This window comes from Watersipora subatra, chromosome 11, assembly GCF_963576615.1.
Source record: "Watersipora subatra chromosome 11, tzWatSuba1.1, whole genome shotgun sequence".
In the NCBI taxonomy this organism is placed as follows: Eukaryota; Metazoa; Bryozoa; class Gymnolaemata; order Cheilostomatida; family Watersiporidae; genus Watersipora; species Watersipora subatra.
The window spans coordinates 41,782,951-41,803,236 of record NC_088718.1 but is presented as its reverse complement, the minus strand read 5'-3'; the positions used below and the strand labels follow the sequence as shown (position 1 = coordinate 41,803,236).

Below are 20,286 nucleotides of genomic sequence, written 5' to 3'. Positions count from 1 at the left end.
GAAAACTCCAACAAAGTTTAATTCTGGAATGCTGACTTTGATAAAAATATTTACATTGCAGTTAATCCTGTGGAACAGGTACAAGAGCACAAACCTGTTCAGAGGTTTGTAATGACTAAGGTAGGAAAAACAGGTTCCTCTACATTGCGTGGCATCCTCGCTCGATTTATAATAAACAACAAGTTGAATGTACTAACATCCTGCAAAAGTTACCACATCAAATGGCCCGACAAGAACAGTAAGTTGTCTTATCTACGCTTGTAACTTACTATACAACTGAACTTAAGACTAGCTTAGTTTACATTGAACCCTAGTGGGAAAAAAAGCTTAGGCTTTTCGTAAACTTGGTCACAATGGACAGCATTGATCTTCTCTGAATAATTCATGACTAGTGATTCCGGTAGTCATTGTAGCATAGGGTGCAATAATAACACCTGACATCAAATATGGCTTGTTCACCTACCAGCTATTTTGCTATGACTTTCAAATTTCATTATTTGAATAATATATTATAGCAAGATATGATCGTAATATATGGAACATATCATAATAAATAATTGTAACAACATCCAAAACGTGGGCACCAACAGTTACCAATCCAGTCTATTTAAGTGAAATACATATTTCAAACATGCTGGTAAATTATACTTATAATTTACCATCATGTTACCTAGTAGTTTGTGTGCTGTGAGAGGTTGTCCGGTGTCTCTATAAAGCAAAGAGATTAAAAAGTGTACACAACTATTCTGAGGTATTTGGAAGGCAGATGGGATAACACAGGTGTTAGAGAGTTGGGATATAAAGCCAAGTGTTAGATGTTTGAATTCGATAAGATGAATCTTTTTCCAACTTCTGACCTTGGCTTCAGACAAATGAACAGATGGAAGTGGTTTTTATTATAGTAACTATTTAGGGATGTATTTTTTAAACAACTGGACATCAGCAGCTTCAAGACTAAAGTTGCAATACAAGTATTCAACAATTACATAGCGTAGTTGTGACAACAGACATCTGAATAATGTTCCATATATTTTAATTCCACATATTCAAAAGAATTCAAAATATTGTCTGTCTTGGAGTGCACTTGACTCACAGATAATTGTGTTGGTGTTTCAAAGATGCCTCGGTTATATTAAGTTTTGTGGTTAGATGTATATAACAACTCTGTCTCATACAGTAGAATGTGTGGCAGTAGGAACCCATTTCTAATTTACACAAGGAAAGTGCAAAGTTGGATTTCACAAAAATTTAACTCCAATAAATAAGCTCATCAGACAAATTGATTCATTCTGTGATTTTTAATAGAGTGTAGATGAGTGCTAAAACTAAAAAAAATACATCTCCATGAGAACACAACTACCAATAGCACAGGAGAGACAATAATTTGAACTCATGTTCACTTTAAACATTTTACTCTGTCAAAAGTAAATAATGCAGCAGAAATAGTATTTGTTAAGCAATGGTCATATATTTTTAAAACTGCTATTTCAGGGTAGTTAGAAATGTTGTAGATATATTATGCTTGCATCTTTGTTGCGACAATATTTTTATTACATAACATGTCACTATATGGAAATCTACACCGGGAAAATGTAAATTTTGATTCCACAAAAAACTAATTCCATAAGATAAGTCCATAGACAAACTTGATTCATTCACTCTGTGACTATTAATCTAGTATAGATGAGTGGTAAGACTAAAAATAATATGTCTGCATGAGAACACAACTACCAATAGCACAGAAGCTACAATAATTTGAACTCATGTTTACTTTAAACATTTTACTCTGTCAAAAGTAAATAATGCAGCAGAAATAGTATTTGTTAAGCAATGGTCATATATTTTTAAAACAATGATGTTTCAGGGTAGTTAGGCATGTTATAGATATCTTATGTTTGCATCTCTGCTGTAACAGCGTTTTCATTACGCGACATGTCACTTCATTGAAATGAGTACGTCTCATGAAGAACTGAGGCTATTTTATAAACTCCTAGTCTGATTCTAAATCTATTTATATTTAAAAAGGAAATCACACAAAGTTTTAGCAGATTTTATCAGAATGTATCTTTATTTTGCTACCAGCTGCAATTGGTAATTGATGAGCTGATCTGACTGCCAGAATGTTTCACAATTAAAATTGGTAAAAAAAATTGAAACTTGATTTTGATTAAAACACTCAGAAGAGAAATATGTGCAAAATGATGTCACTAGTTGTTGTCATTGTGATAGTTGATATCAGCTATTGTGTTCATGTTACTACGCATTAGCATTCTGTCAGTCTCTGCAAATATGGACGGTTATAATTACACTTTCACTTGATCTAAGCGTTTTCATCATAGTGAACTTTTGTAAATAATAATTATTTAAAATAATTTATTTTAATCTCAAAACTTCCTTGCAGCCAAATAATCTCAAACATCAAAAGCAATTGCAAATAATGAAAAAAAACTGATACTTTCTGATAAAATACACTAAAATTTAGTTGAAGTTCATTTTTAAACGCAAGTAAAAGCTAATTAATTTAAGTGCAATCTAGACTAAGAGCTGTAAACAAAATGACTGAGAATATTTGTTGATGTCAGTGGATTGTTGAGTAATTATTTGAGAGCATCGTTTAGGCCTTTGGTAAAACCAGCTATATTTGTTTTAGGTTGGACAATTGGACCAAGGAAGGAAGAAAAAGCAGACGCACTGGTAAACCATGCTCTTTACAACAAGAGCTTTTTACAGAAGCTCATGAAGCCTGGTTACAAGCACATAGCACTTGTCAGGGAACCTATTTCCTGGTTTAAATCAGCTGTCAGATTTTACACAAGCTCTAGTCCCAGCGAGATTAGAAATCGATTTCATTACACCAAACCTGGACCTCTGGTAAAGCTTCTTGTTTGTTTGTTTCTTTGTTTCAAAGAGTTCTTTGAAAATTTGGAAAGGGTTTAAAGTTGTCGTAGTCATTTTTATGGTAATGTGGGATCATATTTTCTTTAAAGAACTGTTAAACAATCGACATATATTTAAGCAAGAAATTGTGGAGGTCAATGGACTACATAGGTTATTTTAGCTGTGTGTTTAATAATGTTTTGGGCTAGCCAACTAGATGAAACAGTTTGTCCAAGGTCTTATCACATTACTTTGTCAATTGAAAGTCATTTAGACTTTTCTCTAAGATAGTCACACAAAAATCTGGTACTTTAAATATGTGGTTGCGTCAAACTTGAGTTGATTTTAAAAGAAAATATTTTTTGTCTATTAGCTGATATGTTGTTTGTTGTGTTAGGCAATCTCATTGTCAAGATATTTGATGATTAAAACAAAAAAAATGTTAGCGGCAAAAAAGCTCAGGTCAAAAAACATGCCTAGACTTGCCCAAAATGGTGTCATGCATGATACAGCTTGTCTCTATCTTTCGTATTCACATCGGCTAATGCGATAACATTCTACTCCTATGCGGCTTTATTGGCATATATTTTATCTTACACTTGCTCATGTAGGCTAGAATAAAATTTTGAATATAGCTACAGATACGTTATCGTGAATGTTTTAAACGCCTCAAATAAGGGAAATTGAAAACTTGTCATATTAACTTCCTCTAAATGCTGCGTAAGTAAGCATTTGAGTACCGACTACCAATTCTACCGGTCTACTGTATTTAGGTCCCCGAGTTAGCTTGTTCTATCACGGTCTTTAATATCAGCTAAATTCTCGGTTGGTACACGCACACCGAAAACTAGCTACTAAATTATATAAGCACGACGTCATCTTTGGAAATAATATGTTTTAATATATGGCGAAATCAACTGCTTCCCAGAATGTCATGTATAGTCTACGTTATCTAGTCATTATCAGCATCAGTTTGTAGAAAATTTTACTGGTCCATTCGATTAGGTAATTCAAGTACAAAACAAATGGTTTTATGAGTTGAGTGAAATAGTGAACGCAAAACAATGCCAAGTTCGTTGAAATCAATTAACCCACTGATTCTGGTAAAGATTAATAAAACCATTATGGCACCTGATTGGTGGTTTGTGTACTCAGCTGTTTTTACTTAGTGGGTGGAACATAAAATTTTTTGAACCTTATACTGTATCTGGTCCTTTGGAATTGAGTGGAGCTATTCAAAAGTACCTGTTTATACAACTCTGATTACACTTCATAAATCCATCTATTAGACAAAATTTTAACACAGATGATAACAAGGGTATGATGTATTTAATATGTTCTGCAAATCATGTTTTGCATTGTCTTCAACAATATTAATTCATTATATAATTTGCAAGCCAAACAATTTTTATCGCAGCACAAAGTTTTTATTAAAAACATCCATTCAAGTCTTTGCCATTCACATAGTTTTAGTTCATATAATAGGACAACTTAATCTACCGCAGCAAATACAAACAAAACATATTATAGTTTGTGCAGCACACATTTGTGTCTCTCTTTCCCATTTATGGCAGTTTCCAGACCGACACGACTGCTCACCTAGTAAACCTGTAAACATAACGAACCCTGCAACATTATTACAAATGTAATAAATGTCATTCATATATATACGTCGTTCTATTGTGTATCTACTGAAAGCTTTCAATTTGAAAGTTAGATAAATTTCGAGTGTAATTTTCAAAACAAATAAATGTTAAACAAAAGCATAAATACGCCAAGCCAACATTTCGAAGGTTTGTTTCTGAGAGTTGAAGATGAGCATTGATCAATCGATTTTCCTCACTTTTCATCGATTTACACACTGAACAAGCTCTAATCATAAATCTAATTTACTAGCTGAAAAGGCCAAAGAAAAGGCTACAGCTAGGTGAAATGATAAAATCTTGTGAAGCGATTAAAAAGTTATCCGACAATGATTTATGATAGCAAAAAGTTATAATTTTACTCATTAGTAAATGTATTCATGAGTAGGCCTACTAAAATGATTACCGTTAGCTTAGAATATATGTATTATAGGCTACTCAAAGTCGAAGATAAATTTACCTCCATTTTCCTATCTTCCTCAGCAGCATAACACGGCTGAAGCCTGTCAGCTCTAACCATAACCTGTCTGATGATTAATATAAAATATTTTGATGCATGTATAGCTACTGGAATCTACTAGTATAATCTACTAGTAGTCGATGTATGCGCAAAATTAACTAGTAATAGAGTAATCTCCCTAACAACGAGAATCTTCGACATCACAGACAAATCGTTTTACGAGCATTAACATTTAACATGACCTATATTAAAATTTTGTTCTAATGATGTGCTGAAGATGAGATCTTATGTTTATCACTCGTGGACTCTTTTCACATGTAGGCTATCACTCGTTACGTCACGATTGAATCACCCGCTGGAATCTGAGCTTTTTAAAATATGGCCTCATTCAAACGCATATATCTTTAAACAGTGTTACTCTAAAAAGACAAAAATGACATCAAATTGCAGCTGATGTTTTAGCCTTTTATTGGTTTTAATTTCAATAAATTGACCTTGTTGACGTAACCACATCTTTAAAAATAATAGTGGTAAAATACAAGATTTGTTTTTGGGTAAAAAGTAAAAACTTTTATCCATAAGCGACTTGGAATATAGAAACAACATATTTGAAATTCTCTTTAGCAATGCCTTTACCACCTTTATTTTCTGGTTTAAGAGTAAAACTCAGCGCTTTCCTTGCACTCAACCTTAGAAGGCAGGTCAAAGTAGTGACTGGTGTATTAATACGAAAAAAGGCTCCACCCCTCCGGAAAAATGATTTTCCAAGCTACAAGTCCTCATAACTAAGATAAGGAAAACTCACCCTTAAGTACCTTTTCTCTGATCACACCTCATATATCTGCTATATCATTAATCTTTGATCTCGTAGTCCTGCTTGAAAACATTGCACAAAATAACTTATAGAGGCGGTAATTAAAGTGCTTTATAAAAGGTTGCAATCTTCAGGTTTCAAACTCATGACATTCAGCTTCGAAGGTCGACACTCTACTGGTTGCAATGCTACTACGAACCATCTTTAGTATCGCACTAGTGGTGTTCATTGATGTTCCGTGATGTTCCTTGATGTTCATTGATGTTCCATGATGTTCCGCAATGTTCAGTGATGCTCCGTAATGTTTTGAGATGTTCTGTGAAGTTCCGTAGTGTTTTGAGATGTTTCATAATATTCCGTGATGTTACCATATTATCGCGAGAGGAAAAGGCTATAAGAGCAGACTCAATACATTTTATTTCACATGTATGTGCAAAATCAGGCCCGCTTGAAACAATGTCAGGCTAAACTAGCAATTTAAGAGCTTTAGTTTTCTATATAAATTCACCACAATCTATATGAATAAAAACTCAACAATCCGTCTCTGCATGCATTAAAGGCAATTGTCAAAATTTTAGCCATTTTAGGCTTGCTAAATTGCTTCATATAAATAATGGTGAATTTATATAGAAAACTAAAGTGCTAAAATTGCCAGTATAGCCTGACATTGCTTGAAGTGGGCCTGATTTTGCACATGAAATAAGCTGTATTGAGTCTGCTCTTATAGCCTTTTATCTCGCGACAATTTGATAACGTCATGGATTTCTTCCTTACAAAGAAAGAACTTCTGGCCAATGCCGGGCTTAATATTTTTGTGGCATCACAATCTTGAATTTTTTGTCGCTGAGTGACTTTTTTGTTTTTCTATTACAATATTTTGTTTCCTATAACTTTCCTTTTTTAAAATCATTTGCTATAACATTTCAAATTTTAATATTTAAATAATATATTATAACAAGATATGATCGTGATACATGTAAAATATCATAAATGTAATTATAACAACATCCATCCCGCGGGCAACAATGGTTACCGATGCTAGTCTGTTGAAGCTATTTATAATAATCAGTCGCAAAAGTGAAATACATTTTTCAATCGTGATGGTTAAATACAATCTTATATGAATTATAACTATCTTCAAAATATACTATGTTATGCGCAATGAGCACCTAATACTCAATAAAACAAAACGGTTGTAATGATTTGTGGTAACAGAGATCTTCGGAAATAGTTTGCAATTGCAGGAGTTGTCTCATCTTTGTTTGTATTTCCTGTGTTTTTTTAGCAGATTAGAGTTCTTTTACAGAGTGAATATTATAAAGTATATAGAGTATAGTGAAGTGTACAGTATATAGTGCAATGCATAGGCTTTTTAATGTGATGTCTCTGTAATAATATGTAGACCTATTAATATGTTCACCTATATACAGGCTCATAGGTTAAAGCACATAAATTACATATTTTTTTATTGTATATTCCAATACATCAGAGTCTTGGCTCTCGAATGAGCTATTGCTTGCCATGGTGAGACAGACATTGGTTGGTGTTTATAGGATTTCCCCAGAGCTCTACCACAAAAATCTTTGCTGGCATAGGCTTGGAAATTGTGACGTCACAATTTTCTCAAGCGATGTTGTGTGCATAATATATTCATCATAACCTCTGCAATGCATTTCAATATAAATTAACAGATTGTTTGATTATATAATTGATAAAACTGTCAGTGACGTAGTGTTGGTTAGAAGCTCGTAACACCTGTTCTATTGCTTGGAATTGAGAAATTTTTTTTTTATTTGCTGCTGATAAAGTTTGCTATCAATCTAACATAAGTTCAACAATGTCAGTACCAAAAAGACTGCTTGTGAGCTGCTATGAAACATAAAAAATAATTTTGATTAAAAAAAGTTCACGGAAGTATTAGAAATTGTGGTTAGTAAAATTTGTAAAGGTGCACAGACATTTGTATCAAATGGTAGCCTGCAATGTGTTTGTTAAGCTGCAAAAAACAAATCAAGATTATTTTGAAAAGAACTCTAGTTATACTCAATTTTGTGTAGCTCTATTTTAATTGTAAAGCTACTGAAAAATTAATTAGGCTAGGGGGGCAGTCAACCAATAATGTAACTAATTAGTCCTGAATAGGTTATAGGATTTCCCCAGAGCTCTACCACAGAAATCTTTACTGGCATAGGCTTGGAAATTGTGATGTCACAATTTTCTCAAGCGGTTTTGTGTGCTCTTACCGCCTATTTTATTGCTTACCGCTTATATTTATCAACTACGATAATGACGCTAGTGTCAGGCGAAGATAGGACAACTCCAGAGAACCAATTAAGATGACAAAGGAATCAGTGTCATTAGTTTTCCATGTACAGATTATTTCTTTGATAAATAACTCAGACTACAAGCACCAAACCATGTTTTCCCAATGATATTATGCACTAGCCCTCTCATTTTATTGTGATGTTGAGGGTCGCAACTGAGACTAACTAGATTCAAGCATTGCGTGATCTCCGAAAGTGCGATTGACATGTAGTCCTAGGACCACGCCACCGCAGGTCACAATTTAATTGATTTAGTGATTTCATTACCTGTGATTTCATTCATTCATATTGATTTGAATTAGTGATTTCATTACCTTTATCAATGACAGTACATTTATTGAAGCGTAATTAATTAACCCAGACCATGTGTGTGTGTTGTTCAGCGTTAGCACGATACCGGGCATTTTTAATTATCTAGAATCCTAGTTTATTATTAGAGTTTCTGGGTTAAACAACACCGATTGTGACAGAAAAGCGCAGCCTCAATGGCAGTGAAAGGGATCGACTACCTAAGGCTAAATAAAAAATTTGACATCACATTTTGAGAACTTGAACCAAGTGTTTTTTGCAGGACATACCTTTGACACCCTGTTTTTCATAGTTCTATTATTCTTTGTGTATTGAATATAGGCTCATTCAAAAGCCAAGACTCTGATGTATTGAAATACATAATACAAAAATTATGTAATTTATGTGCTTTAAACCAGACAGTTAGCTTGCCGGGCCGCCCAAGACTCCCATTAGTTTTTTTAAAATAAGGCTGACTGCAATTGGGCCAGGATATAGTAACTATTAAAGGTTGACTCGCAACAAAATTCACATTACAGTTATTTGGTATCAAAGATTCACCATGTCTTACTCTGTTGTGTTGTAGGCGCCAAACACGTGGAAATGTGATTACAGGCTCTTCAAAGCTCAAAAACGAAAAACCGCCTTAGATTGGATTCTATTTATTTCTCTGATGTAGTCATGACAGTTTGGTTATTGTCTTGTCATGTGATGTTCTCACGTGAATTAAAAGGCCAATAAAAAATCAATACAAAACTTATCGTAGCACTAGTTTATGACAAACACTTCGAGTTTTAACAAAGACCCTATATCAAGTATAAACACTCGCTACTTTACAGTGTTGTTTCGGCATTATCTAATCATCAAGTCGTAGTCTGATCATGTGGCCCAATACTTCGCAAATAATTTTTGCAGCACTTTTCGATTATCACAGGTGACCAACAGGCTCATCTTAACTATCAGACAATAATATGTACTCCTTCGCGGTAAGGTTAAAAAATTAAACGATATTTTACGGTAAGTTATAAAATATCAGTGCTAAAAGCGGCAGCAACACAATGAAGATAAAACAGACGCCTAAGAACAATAGACATGGTTTTTTTTTGAATGCGTGAAGTATATTTGTGTAAATATTTTGACGAATAAGGTTGCATGAAAGTGTAAACAGTAACCATCTCCCACAACTACATGTACGTCACATTTGAGCCATTTTAGAAAGAGAATCCAAACCACAGCGGTCTCATGTAGCTGCGATTAACTGTTAGTTTTTTTTAGCTTTTAAGAGCATGTAATCACATTCCCACATATTTTGCACCTACAACACAGCAGAGTAAGACATGGTGAATATTTTGACATCAAATAACTGTAATGTCAATTTTGTTGCAAGTCAACCTTTAAGTTTAAAGGTACTATAATCCACATTTGCAGGATTCTTTAATTATTTATATCCTACCTTTTCTAATAGCTTAATTGTGATATCACATTTTCATACTCACCGAAGACCATAAAATATATTTTTAGAACAACTTCCTTGCATCTTCTAATGATGAGCAAAGGAGCTGATAAGTTTGAACTAGCTAACTGGACATAGAAAAATCATTTATAAAAAGTTTTCAAATAGAAAATCCATACTTTCCTGCAACGAGTGCTCCTTCCACAGCTTTTTATTGTATAAACACGGATGCAGGCCAGTGGAGTGGAAAATTCATTTAGTTGGTCATTTCCTGCTAGTCAAGTAACAGATACCCAGAGCTATTGCTGGTGCCACTCATTCTGTTTCCATGACCTGTCTGCTTTCATTAATCCGCATGTCACCCACAAGATGAAAACGACAAAAATCCGCAAGTCAAGCAAGTTTTGTTACTCAAAAATCTATATTAAATGTTTCATGTTTGCTAATGATGCGCACGCAAATGCTGTCAGACTATTCCATTACAAACATGTTCGTACTTCAGTAATTATTTATATTTTAATTTGAGCTCCGAATGCTACTAAGCTTGCCGAGACTGTGTCCCTAGTTATTGACTTATTGGTCAAAAACTAGGGACACAGTTTTCTTCGCTTTCTTACATTTTTAATAAAAAGCCTGCGTTAATCTGCATCATGTGAACGTCCATACAAACACTTATTACAAGGCAACTCAATGTCCTCATAATTCCAAATCCATATCATGCACACGATAGTAGCATAGCAAATAGAGGATAGTTATTTTACATCCTCTTGAGTTAGATTCTGAGAGTTAATTTTGGTTGAGTTATAATTTGTGCTTTTATACTGTATGTGGGCTACACCGCATAATTTTCAATTACCAGCCAAAGACTGAAACATTTTCTTTCAGAAACCGGAAAAGGTAGCCACTAATGATAGTTTGCTCTTTGTGACCCTGTCGGCCCCAGGACGTCCTGATACATTTTTTCATCTTGCTCAGCTACAGTGGTACGGCTTCAACTATGCTGACAGGAATAACATCACAGTTATAAATAACTTTATTGCATCTCTCATTGAACAGTAAGTTAACCTAAAACATATATAGGCCTTTACTGGAGATCTCTGTACCACAATATGTAAAGGTTAACTGACAGAACTTTGAGATTACAATATTTACTATAATAAGAGCAGTGTTTGTCCATCTTTTAAGAAAAAGATTACACCCAAATATTCAGATTCAAAGACAAGAGAACTACCATCTGCGCTGCTCAACTACCTTTCTACCTTTTCATTCATGAATAATTGTACTCATACTTATTACGCATAGCCATCTTTTATGGCACAAAGGATCTGTCGGTGTACTAGTTACTTATAACAATATATTCATTATATTTTGTTTTTTAACAATTGTTTTCATGTTGGTAGAACAAAAGACAGTACTTGACAGAACAACAATCGCAGGGCAATCTCTTGCTTGTACCATAATGATACAGTTTTCTTTCAGAAAATGTCTAAGTATGAACTGCAGCTATAAGTAGGTTTATTTTAAATCTCATTAAACAGTAAGTGCAACAAAATTTATCAGTGGGTGAAAGCGTTCGCTTGTTAGAATATTTTCTATCCCAAAATGTTAGATTTTGTATAAGTCAACACTAAAGGTACACTCTGGTTGTTGTTATTGAACAATGGTCAACATTTCTCAAGAAAGCTCTTGATCTAAATGCTCCTTGAATAAATTTGACTGCGCTACGTAAAAAGATTACCAAAGTATCAAAACGTACTGATAGACAATTGATGCTTTTGGCTGTAAACTTTTAGAGATGCTTTAACATTTTCTCTGTAATTTCTAGAAAGGTCCATATGAACAACTAGCGAGAAAGTATCATGTATAAAATATATATAAAGTATATTATTATAAAAGGATTATATGACATATATAAACATTAAAGTTGGTTGTAACATTATTATGTACAATACTGTATGGAGTTCTTACCTTCGAGACAGACGTTAGCGGCTAAGGGCGGTTTAAGAAAGACTGGATGGCACAGCATTCATAATGCTCTGTTGTAATGCTACAGAATGAAAACTTTAAAGTTAACCTAAATAAATTTATCTTACTAAACGCACACTTGAAATTAACTTTTAAATTTAAATTAAATTTAATTCCAAGTTTGTCTTCAAGTTCATTTTCCACTATCTTTTTAGGCCTGGCTCCTTTTGACTTGCTTTCACATTCGCATTTAGCTGACCTTTTCAAATTATTTTTGGTCTGACAAGAATCACCAAGCAATGTTGTTTTCAAAAGCAGCCTTTCGCAAAATAGGACACCTTACAATGCATTGAGAACTGTCTCATCTGCTCACATCTCATGTTTGTCCGAGTTACCAAAAGTTTGCTTGGATTTTTCCTCGAATCCTAAATTTATCGCATGATAAAACAGTCGTATGTCAAGGTATGACTGTATATTAAAGTCATAATAAATTTGCATTTCAACCTCACAACATGTTAACTACTAACAACTTGTTTGGCCACTATTACTCAAACTTGAGCATCATTCACATCTTGCAGTTTTGTTACATTTGTAACCAAGTGAACTCCAAACTTGATTTTGTGATGAATTTATTACGAAAATGGGCTGTGCACGAGTGTAAAATGTCATGCAAAAGCTCCTACTGCATTTAGCTCTGTGAAATGTGGACTAGCAACACTCCCACTGCAGTAGGCAATACCGCCACTGCATCAATACTTTTTACTGCGTATTAAAAATGGTGCACTGCATGTTTACTGCGTACTGCGCAGTAGTAAAAATATGCAATGTGATTATACCGCATGCTGTAATATGTTCACTACTTCTACTGCACTGTTAATGCTATTATTCAAATAAAATTTACTGTAACTGCAGTGCATGTCACAGCTAGGCATCAATGAGTGCTCACCAATGTGAAAAAGTGGTAAAAGTAGGTAAAAGTGTGTAATGCAATTATACAGCATATCGTGCAGTGTGTAGTGCACTTCTTGTATTTGTTATTGTACTTGTAATTGTACTTTGTACTTGTAATGCTACTTCTACTGCGCTGTTAATACAGCTTCTCAGATAAAATTTACTGCAACTTCAATGAATTTCACAGTTTGGGATCAGCGAGTACTCATTAATACGCAACTACTGATGCGCATGAACTTGTACAAAGGTTCAGTAAAGTTTTTCAGAAAGTATCGGTATTTTTCAATCAATGGCAGTTGTTTTTGATGTTTGAGGTGATCTGAATGTCAGATCGCGTCACGATTGAAAATAATAAAAATGATTGCAATTGAAATGCTTAGATCAATGATCTAAGATCAAATGCTTAGATCAGATGCTTAGATCGAATGAAAGCACCATTGTGACACCTCTCATCGCAAAGAGATTGACAGAATACAGAAGCGAAACGCTGCAACTTGAACGCAATAGCAGATATCATTCACTGCGACGGTAACAACTAGAAACTTCATTTCCCGCATAAGTTTCTTCCAAGCATTTCAATCCTGATAAAGCAATCCATTTTTGCGTAATGATCATAACCCTGTATCTAACATAATGAAAGTAAAACATTTAATTACACAGCAGATAGAAGTAGACTGCAGAGTAGCCATTGCATTGTAGTCCTGAGTTTCTAGCCTGTGAACCTGAAGTTGTGGGAAAGTTTCCTTGATTTCTATTAATAGTGACAAGAAGGGCAACTAATTATTAAATGCTGACTCTGCTCATTTCAAAAGGCTGACTTAAAGGTCTACTGCAGTTACTTTAAAAAACTTTAAACGTCGACCTGCTAAAGCTTTAAATAACATGTGAAATAAAAATATTTTTCATGACTCTTTAATGCTAATCAACATGGAAGATGTTTTAATATTAGTAAAAGGACTTGATGTTAAATACAATATTTACTACAATCCACTACTACTAATTACAATCGTAAGTATTTCTTCTTTTTTTTTGCTCCTATTATAAAATCACCCCAAACTTTGCAAAAATTAAATTAGCATTACCCATCACACAAAAGCTGTTGAAATGCCGGCAATATTCTGATAAACTAAAAAGATAAAAGCTTAACTTTCTAAAACACTTGACATAGCGAAGAAGCGTGTCTGATTGTCATAAACTTGGAGTTGTCTAATAAAATATGATTTAAAAAAAAATTAAAACCACCCATATAATAAGCAGAAAGATGTAGGAAAGCATAGGCGTAAGTAATGCACGAACAGTATTAATAATCTTACATCAGCTAATGTTTGTTATTGACAAATAGTTCTTATCTAGTATCGTAAACAAACATCAGCGTACTTGCTTCACATGTGTATCTACTGACGATTAAACATAGTTTCTCAAACTTGTTCACTCTTACTATGCAAATATCCAAATATACACTCTTCCTATGCTCAAAATCTCAATTCTGACACATGATCTAGTTTTTCTTTCATTTCTTTTCCAGAGCCGACGTTATAATGCTTTATGACCAGCTAGACGCTTCACTAGTTCTGCTAAAAAGAAAGTTCCATTGGACCTACCTTGACATCTTCTACAAGTCCTACATGATCCGGCCGCAATCAAAAGAAGCGCTATCAAAAACATCCATAGAAAGGATACTTTCTAAAGAAGTGAACCTCGGAGATAAACTTCTTTATGACAGCATGAATCAAACATGGTGGAACTATCCAGAGCTCACAGAACAACATTTTTGGGAAGAGGTGAGCATTTTTAAGAAGTTACTTATTCCTGTGATTTTTTATGAATGAACTCGCAAGAGTAAATGGGGTGACTAGTGGTGCTAACTGATCAGAACTCAAGTAATTTAATAAGCAGTTTTTTGCGTATGTAGTTATGAAAGGAATATGCAATGGTCATGGATGTTAACAACTCCGTCAGTATATTATTCAATAAGTGAGCCTAATGGCTTGGCAAGGATTCAATAGTTTTCATTTTTCATAAACATTCAGAGGTCGCTACAAAGTGGTTACATAGATCAATACATAATAATATTAAAAATATACATACATAAATAATATTAACAATATCAAGATATTATTAACAACAGTATTTCCTACCTCGAGTTCTTTAAATATAAAATTAAACACTTCATCAAATTTGTAATTATATTTGGTGGTTCAATGTGAAAAAATTGTAATGCCACAGGCAGACCCGTCTAGGCTGGAGGTAGAACCGATACACAGGGATCTCCCAGTTTTAGGACTCAAGGTATATAAATGTTGCTCTAAGGGGAAATACAGCTTTAACCAATTAGTATGCAAGCAAGTATGTGAGAATATGATGTAAAAGTATTATGATGTCAAAGTAAAAGTACTCTTTAAAAGTATCTTTTGATGGGATTAGTTTGTTCTCCTTTGTCTTCTGATGGTTTAAACTCTTTCAGGTGTGCGGAATATAACAAAGTTTTTACCAGAAATGTATAATAAAATTTTACTGAACAGGGAAAAAGAAACATAACGATTACAAAATCTATACAAACTTTAGATACCTTAAACTTGACCAATTTAAGCCTAATATAGAACTTAATAAACAGTCTATGCACGTCTGCCGATCTGCAGTCTTTTTTCTATGTTGCACCACCAATACGGCGGTCAATTACCTCATGCTTTCCAATGTCAGTAATACCTATTCACGATATCATGCGTCATCCTTTTGCTTTTCTGAGGGCCACTCATTTCAAAAAAGTTGTGTTCCACCTAAATTACACCGGATCAAAAAAATTGTGCTTTAACGATCTGGTTTTTCTGCCCAGTTAACTGGAACAGAAAAACCTATTACAACATATTAGCAAAAAAAAATTAAAAGTTTTCATGCTTGGAGCATTTGTAGCTGAGCAGGTTTTTGTGAATCGTAGATTTAGGTCCAATGAATACCTGGTTACTGCAAAAAAGGTAAAATTTTAAAACCAGCCAACACGTTTGTTTTTAAATTTCACCAGGAGTGTGAAAGAAAAAGCGACACAATTATTTTGACAAGCATGTAGATCGGAAATAGTATATTAAATATTTGAAATTTGTTTCATTAAAGCAAACTACTAGTGAATTTAGAATTTGAATTAGAACTGCCATTTTTTTGTGTTTAGCAAAACCGCGACAGTTAGCAGCTCATATTGTTATTGAAAAATTACAATTCATTATTAAAAGTTATAAAAACAAATCACATACAACACCTAGTAGCTAAATTGAAAATATCACTGCAGGTTTGCTTTAACAGTCTTCTAGCTAAAATCCGTCCTCTAAACAGAGAAATGTATTTTTAAATGCTATATGTCAAATCATATACCCTAAAGGATGAAAATATTCGTTGGTCATAAAAATTCGCAATTTCACGAACAGTCAATTCCGCGAATTATTAAATTCTGTGAATAGTTAGTTCTATTTTTAATCACAAGGAAGAATAACTACTGCATCAAACTGAAAACTAGTCACTAGGCTAGTTTTTAATATAAATGCTAAACATTGTTGAGTTCCAGAACATTTTTAAAATCATTGCCTGGGCTTTGAGCTAACACCATTGCCAAGGCATCACACTTATTTACAAAATTATTCAAGGTTGTCGCAAGATATGCAGAACGGCGTCATAGCAAAAATAGCCACTAGGCAAAAGTACTAAACGTAGCCGAGTTCCAAAACTTCTTTAAAACTGTCGCCGGGCTTCGAGTTTTATTGCTATTGCAGCAAACTTTACAAAATTATTCAAGGTTTTTACAAGTTGTTCGGCATGGCTTCGTCATCGCAAAAAGCTCTCCTAGTCTTTTTACATTGAAATCAACTCCATCAATCTCTAAAACCGAAGTTGAGGACGATCATGATTCTGATCTGGACATTATGGTATGCATTTGATTTGCAGTGCAGATACGTTTTTCAATAATTAACTGCATTAGTTAATTTTTTTGTTTAAAAACTGATGGCTTTCATTATGTACTTCAGCTATTGTTTTTGTACTTCCTTGACACTTGTTAATATTTTTTTCTTTTCTGTGTTTACTGCAGATTGAGAATAAAACAACCTACTCCGATTACGATAACTAGAGACAATTAGTAATATTCATCAAGGCAGAAATATTGGCAGAGAAGCAACCAGTCAACTTAGACCCCTTCATCGACAAAAACTTCTTGATATCGCTGCAGCAAACATGATTAAATTATATATTTTATTTTATGTATAGATATATTATAATTTATTACAAACTTGAGTGTACAAATAAAATACTTCAAATACAAATAAAATTTTACAAACGATGAATGGAGTAAATAGAAACAGTTTAGTCATTATGGCGGTTATCTAGCAGTAAAATTAAACTGGTACTCTTGATAAGTGAATACTAGCGTGTAATGGTGCTCTCTGACTAGTTATTTTGGTAATAGTAGCTCTGTCACTGTCCTGGGTAGATGTTAAAGGCGATTCTTTTGCTACTACATCGCTGGTAAGGAAGTTATCATCAGAACTCTCCTCGCGGCTTACTATTGTAAAGTTCTGCCGGTTGGCCAAAGATTTGTGCTCGTAAAGGCGTTTTTGTTCCTTTTTTAAAACATATACTGTATATTCTCCTCGTTAGCAGCTGCCGCGACATTTATCTTAATTTCAAGACCTCCCTGAATGATTGGTGATCTTTTAAGAATGACATCTACCACCCTTGCAATCATTGTTCTTCCGTGTATGATGAAAGATCGCTCTCTCACACTAAAACAAATAATGAAGCGGTAATGATGGAAAAAAATAAATATTGCGTTTTACCGAAGAACCAAAGTAAAATTCAACTCATTTAGTAAATGTGAAAAACTCATTACTTACAACAAATTGTTGGTTCATCAAAGGCCTCCAAATCTATGAACATTCGTGAAAACCTCTGAACGCAGCAAATAATTTATAGCTTAGCACGATCCACCCGTAGTTGTAAGCTAAATAGAAAAGGAAACGCGCAATGCGCGCAGCCGCGCATGCGTAAGGTTGACTGTATTACTAGATGTAATAGAGTTAACTTTTCCTAGAGAGTATCAGTTTTCAGGCGCGAATAAATTCATCCGCGAATATGCATGAAAAGACAATTTTCGCGAAGTACTGTATATTCGCGAATAAATTCATCCTGTAGGGTATTTGATTTTATTGGCTAATAGTTTGGTTGCCTCAGAGAACTGTTGTGTCACTTTTTTTCCAAAGAAAGCAGGACCATGTGGTATAATGGGTATTAAGTTGAACAAAAAGATCAGAGCATCCCTTACCTTTTTAATTACACCTACTTTCCATTACCTACAACTACTATCTGCTTTTATTTAGGTGTTGTTGATGTACCTACATGGTCTCTATATCTACAACTACAGATGTTTCATGAGCCGTTTCGCAGTCTCATAGCTTGTCAAGTTTTTTGGTCGTTCAGTCGAATTTTACGACGCCTAATTTTTGGGCTAAAAATGCCATTCCCAAACACGAGTTTCAGAATTCTGTCTGAAACGCATCAGCCAATAAATTGTTCAAGCTGTGTTAAGCTGATTACATAACAATACAGCCCAATGTATTTAACGAGTGCATAAGTTGCATAAGTTACTCAAACAATTAAAATATATATAGTAAGTACGTAACGAATAAACTACACATGCAAAACTATTTGTGAATCAGTAAATCTCTGTAATTGACATACTTACCAGCAAACCAGGAGATGTGAGTAAGTGAGTGGAAGTTGAAGGGAATATTACCAAGAATATTCCCTTATATATTCCTGTAATATTACCAGGAAATGTTATTTATTTGTTTACTTATATGATAGAGATAAAAAAAAGTTGTTTTGCATTTGTTGGTTAACCAGTATGGGTAGTAATTTCTACTCTAACTCGATTTTCCTACCAGAGACATGGGAGTGTGAGCACTCACCTCAAGATCTTAGCTGTTCTCAATAGCGCGCTTTTCTGCGACTCACTTGAGTTGATTGCTGTCGGTATCTGGGCAAGCCACATTTTATGGGCAAGTTTTAATGCGCCCAGTGCCCCAATGACTACTGGAATTACAGTTGTTGCTACATCTCAGCACTGTTCAATCTCTTCTCCAAGAGGGAGATATACTATATATACATATATAATAGATCTAGATATATATATATATATATATATATATATGTATATATATAACATATCTATATATATTATAGATCTATATATAAAACAGATCTATATATATAATATATATTTACAGTCAAACATGGATAACTTGCCCTCGGATAGCTCGAGCACATGGTTAACTCGAACGGTTTCTTTGGTCCGTTCCCATGTAATGATAAATTGCTTTAGATAACTTGATCTCAACTCTGTTAACTCGAACAGTTTTTGCCCAACGGCTATCGAGACGGCTGTTATTGCTTTAGAAAATCATTTTGTTCCAAGCCATAAAGGTAAACCTCAACTTTTCGTAAATCATAAGCTTCGTTATATTACTACCATTGGCAAAATATTTTTGTCAATGACTTTTCTAAAGGTTTGGTAAAATTTTATTTTAGCAAACATCCGTTTAGCGGCTACCCTTCGGAAACAAGGAAAAGTGAAGTAACCTTCGCATTACCTTCAAGAAAACTTGGCAAAACTGATCTTGGTTAAAACGCTCAAAAGAAAAAGATGTCTTTTCTTCTGAGCATTTCAACAACGATCAAGTTTTGCCAATATTAATTTAAAAAACGTCCTGGCAATAACATCACCTCAAACAACAAAGCAATCGGAAGTGATAGAAAAATCTCTATACTTTTCGATAAAAAGGTTTTAAACTTTACATTAGAAGCATTTAATTTGAAAAAGCCATTCATGCTTTTGATTTATATTATAGTTTGTATATGTACATATATCTACTAATAAATAAATAAATGGACTTGTGACAGTGCTCTGATAACTCGAACATTTTTGCTCGGTCCCTTGAAGTTCGAGTTATCCATGTTATACAGCCAAACATGGATAACTCAAACTTTACGGAAACTTCATATGGTAAATGTTGTTATATGTTAAGGACAAATCAATTTTCTGTCCAAAGACTTTTTATTACCCAGGCAACGCCGTGTGGTACAGCTAGTATATATATTTATATATATATATATATATATATATATATATATATATATATATATATATACTAGCTGTACCACACGGCGTTGCCTGGGTAATAAAAAGTCTTTGGACAGAAAATTGATTTGTCCTTAACATATAACAACATTTACCATTCTAATTTTCAAACTACATATCATGAGATAAGTGTTTTCTGGAGCTGAAATAAATTAGGAGAGAAAATAAAACAACTGTAAGAGTTATCAAACTTTGTCAAACTGTAACTTTCAAACTTTATATCATGAGGGAATGAATTTGTGCAGAACAGGTTCTTTTCTTTAGAGGTATTAGACAATGTGTAACTTCTGAAAATACATGTATTTAACAGAACAATAAAAAATATGACAGAATA

At 33.8% G+C, this 20,286-nt stretch overlaps 2 protein-coding genes across 2 annotated transcripts in view; both read left to right on the top strand.

The window, feature by feature from the left end:
- Window positions 1-20,286, top strand: part of LOC137408477 (galactose-3-O-sulfotransferase 3-like) — a 98,944-nt gene that overhangs the window by 14,251 nt on the left and 64,407 nt on the right. The window lies entirely within an intron of this gene.
- LOC137408479 (galactose-3-O-sulfotransferase 3-like) lies at window positions 59-14,493 on the top strand. Its single transcript, XM_068095021.1, has 3 exons — window positions 59-238; window positions 2,651-2,871; window positions 14,301-14,493. The coding sequence occupies exons 1-3, from the start codon at window positions 112-114 to the stop codon at window positions 14,322-14,324; spliced, it is 372 nt and encodes a 123-aa protein (XP_067951122.1). The 5' UTR covers window positions 59-111; the 3' UTR covers window positions 14,325-14,493.

What these genes read in the sequence shown, in the direction of transcription:
- LOC137408479 (XM_068095021.1), top strand. Translation starts at nt 112, where the DNA reads ATGACTAAGGTAGGAAAAACAGGTTCCTCTACATTGCGTGGCATCCTC. An exon ending in CAAATGGCCCGACAAGAACA is followed by an intron (nt 239 to 2,650) that starts GTAAGTTGTCTT and finishes TATTTGTTTTAG; the next exon opens with GTTGGACAATTGGACCAAGG. An exon ending in ACACCAAACCTGGACCTCTG is followed by an intron (nt 2,872 to 14,300) that starts GTAAAGCTTCTT and finishes TTTCTTTTCCAG; the next exon opens with AGCCGACGTTATAATGCTTT.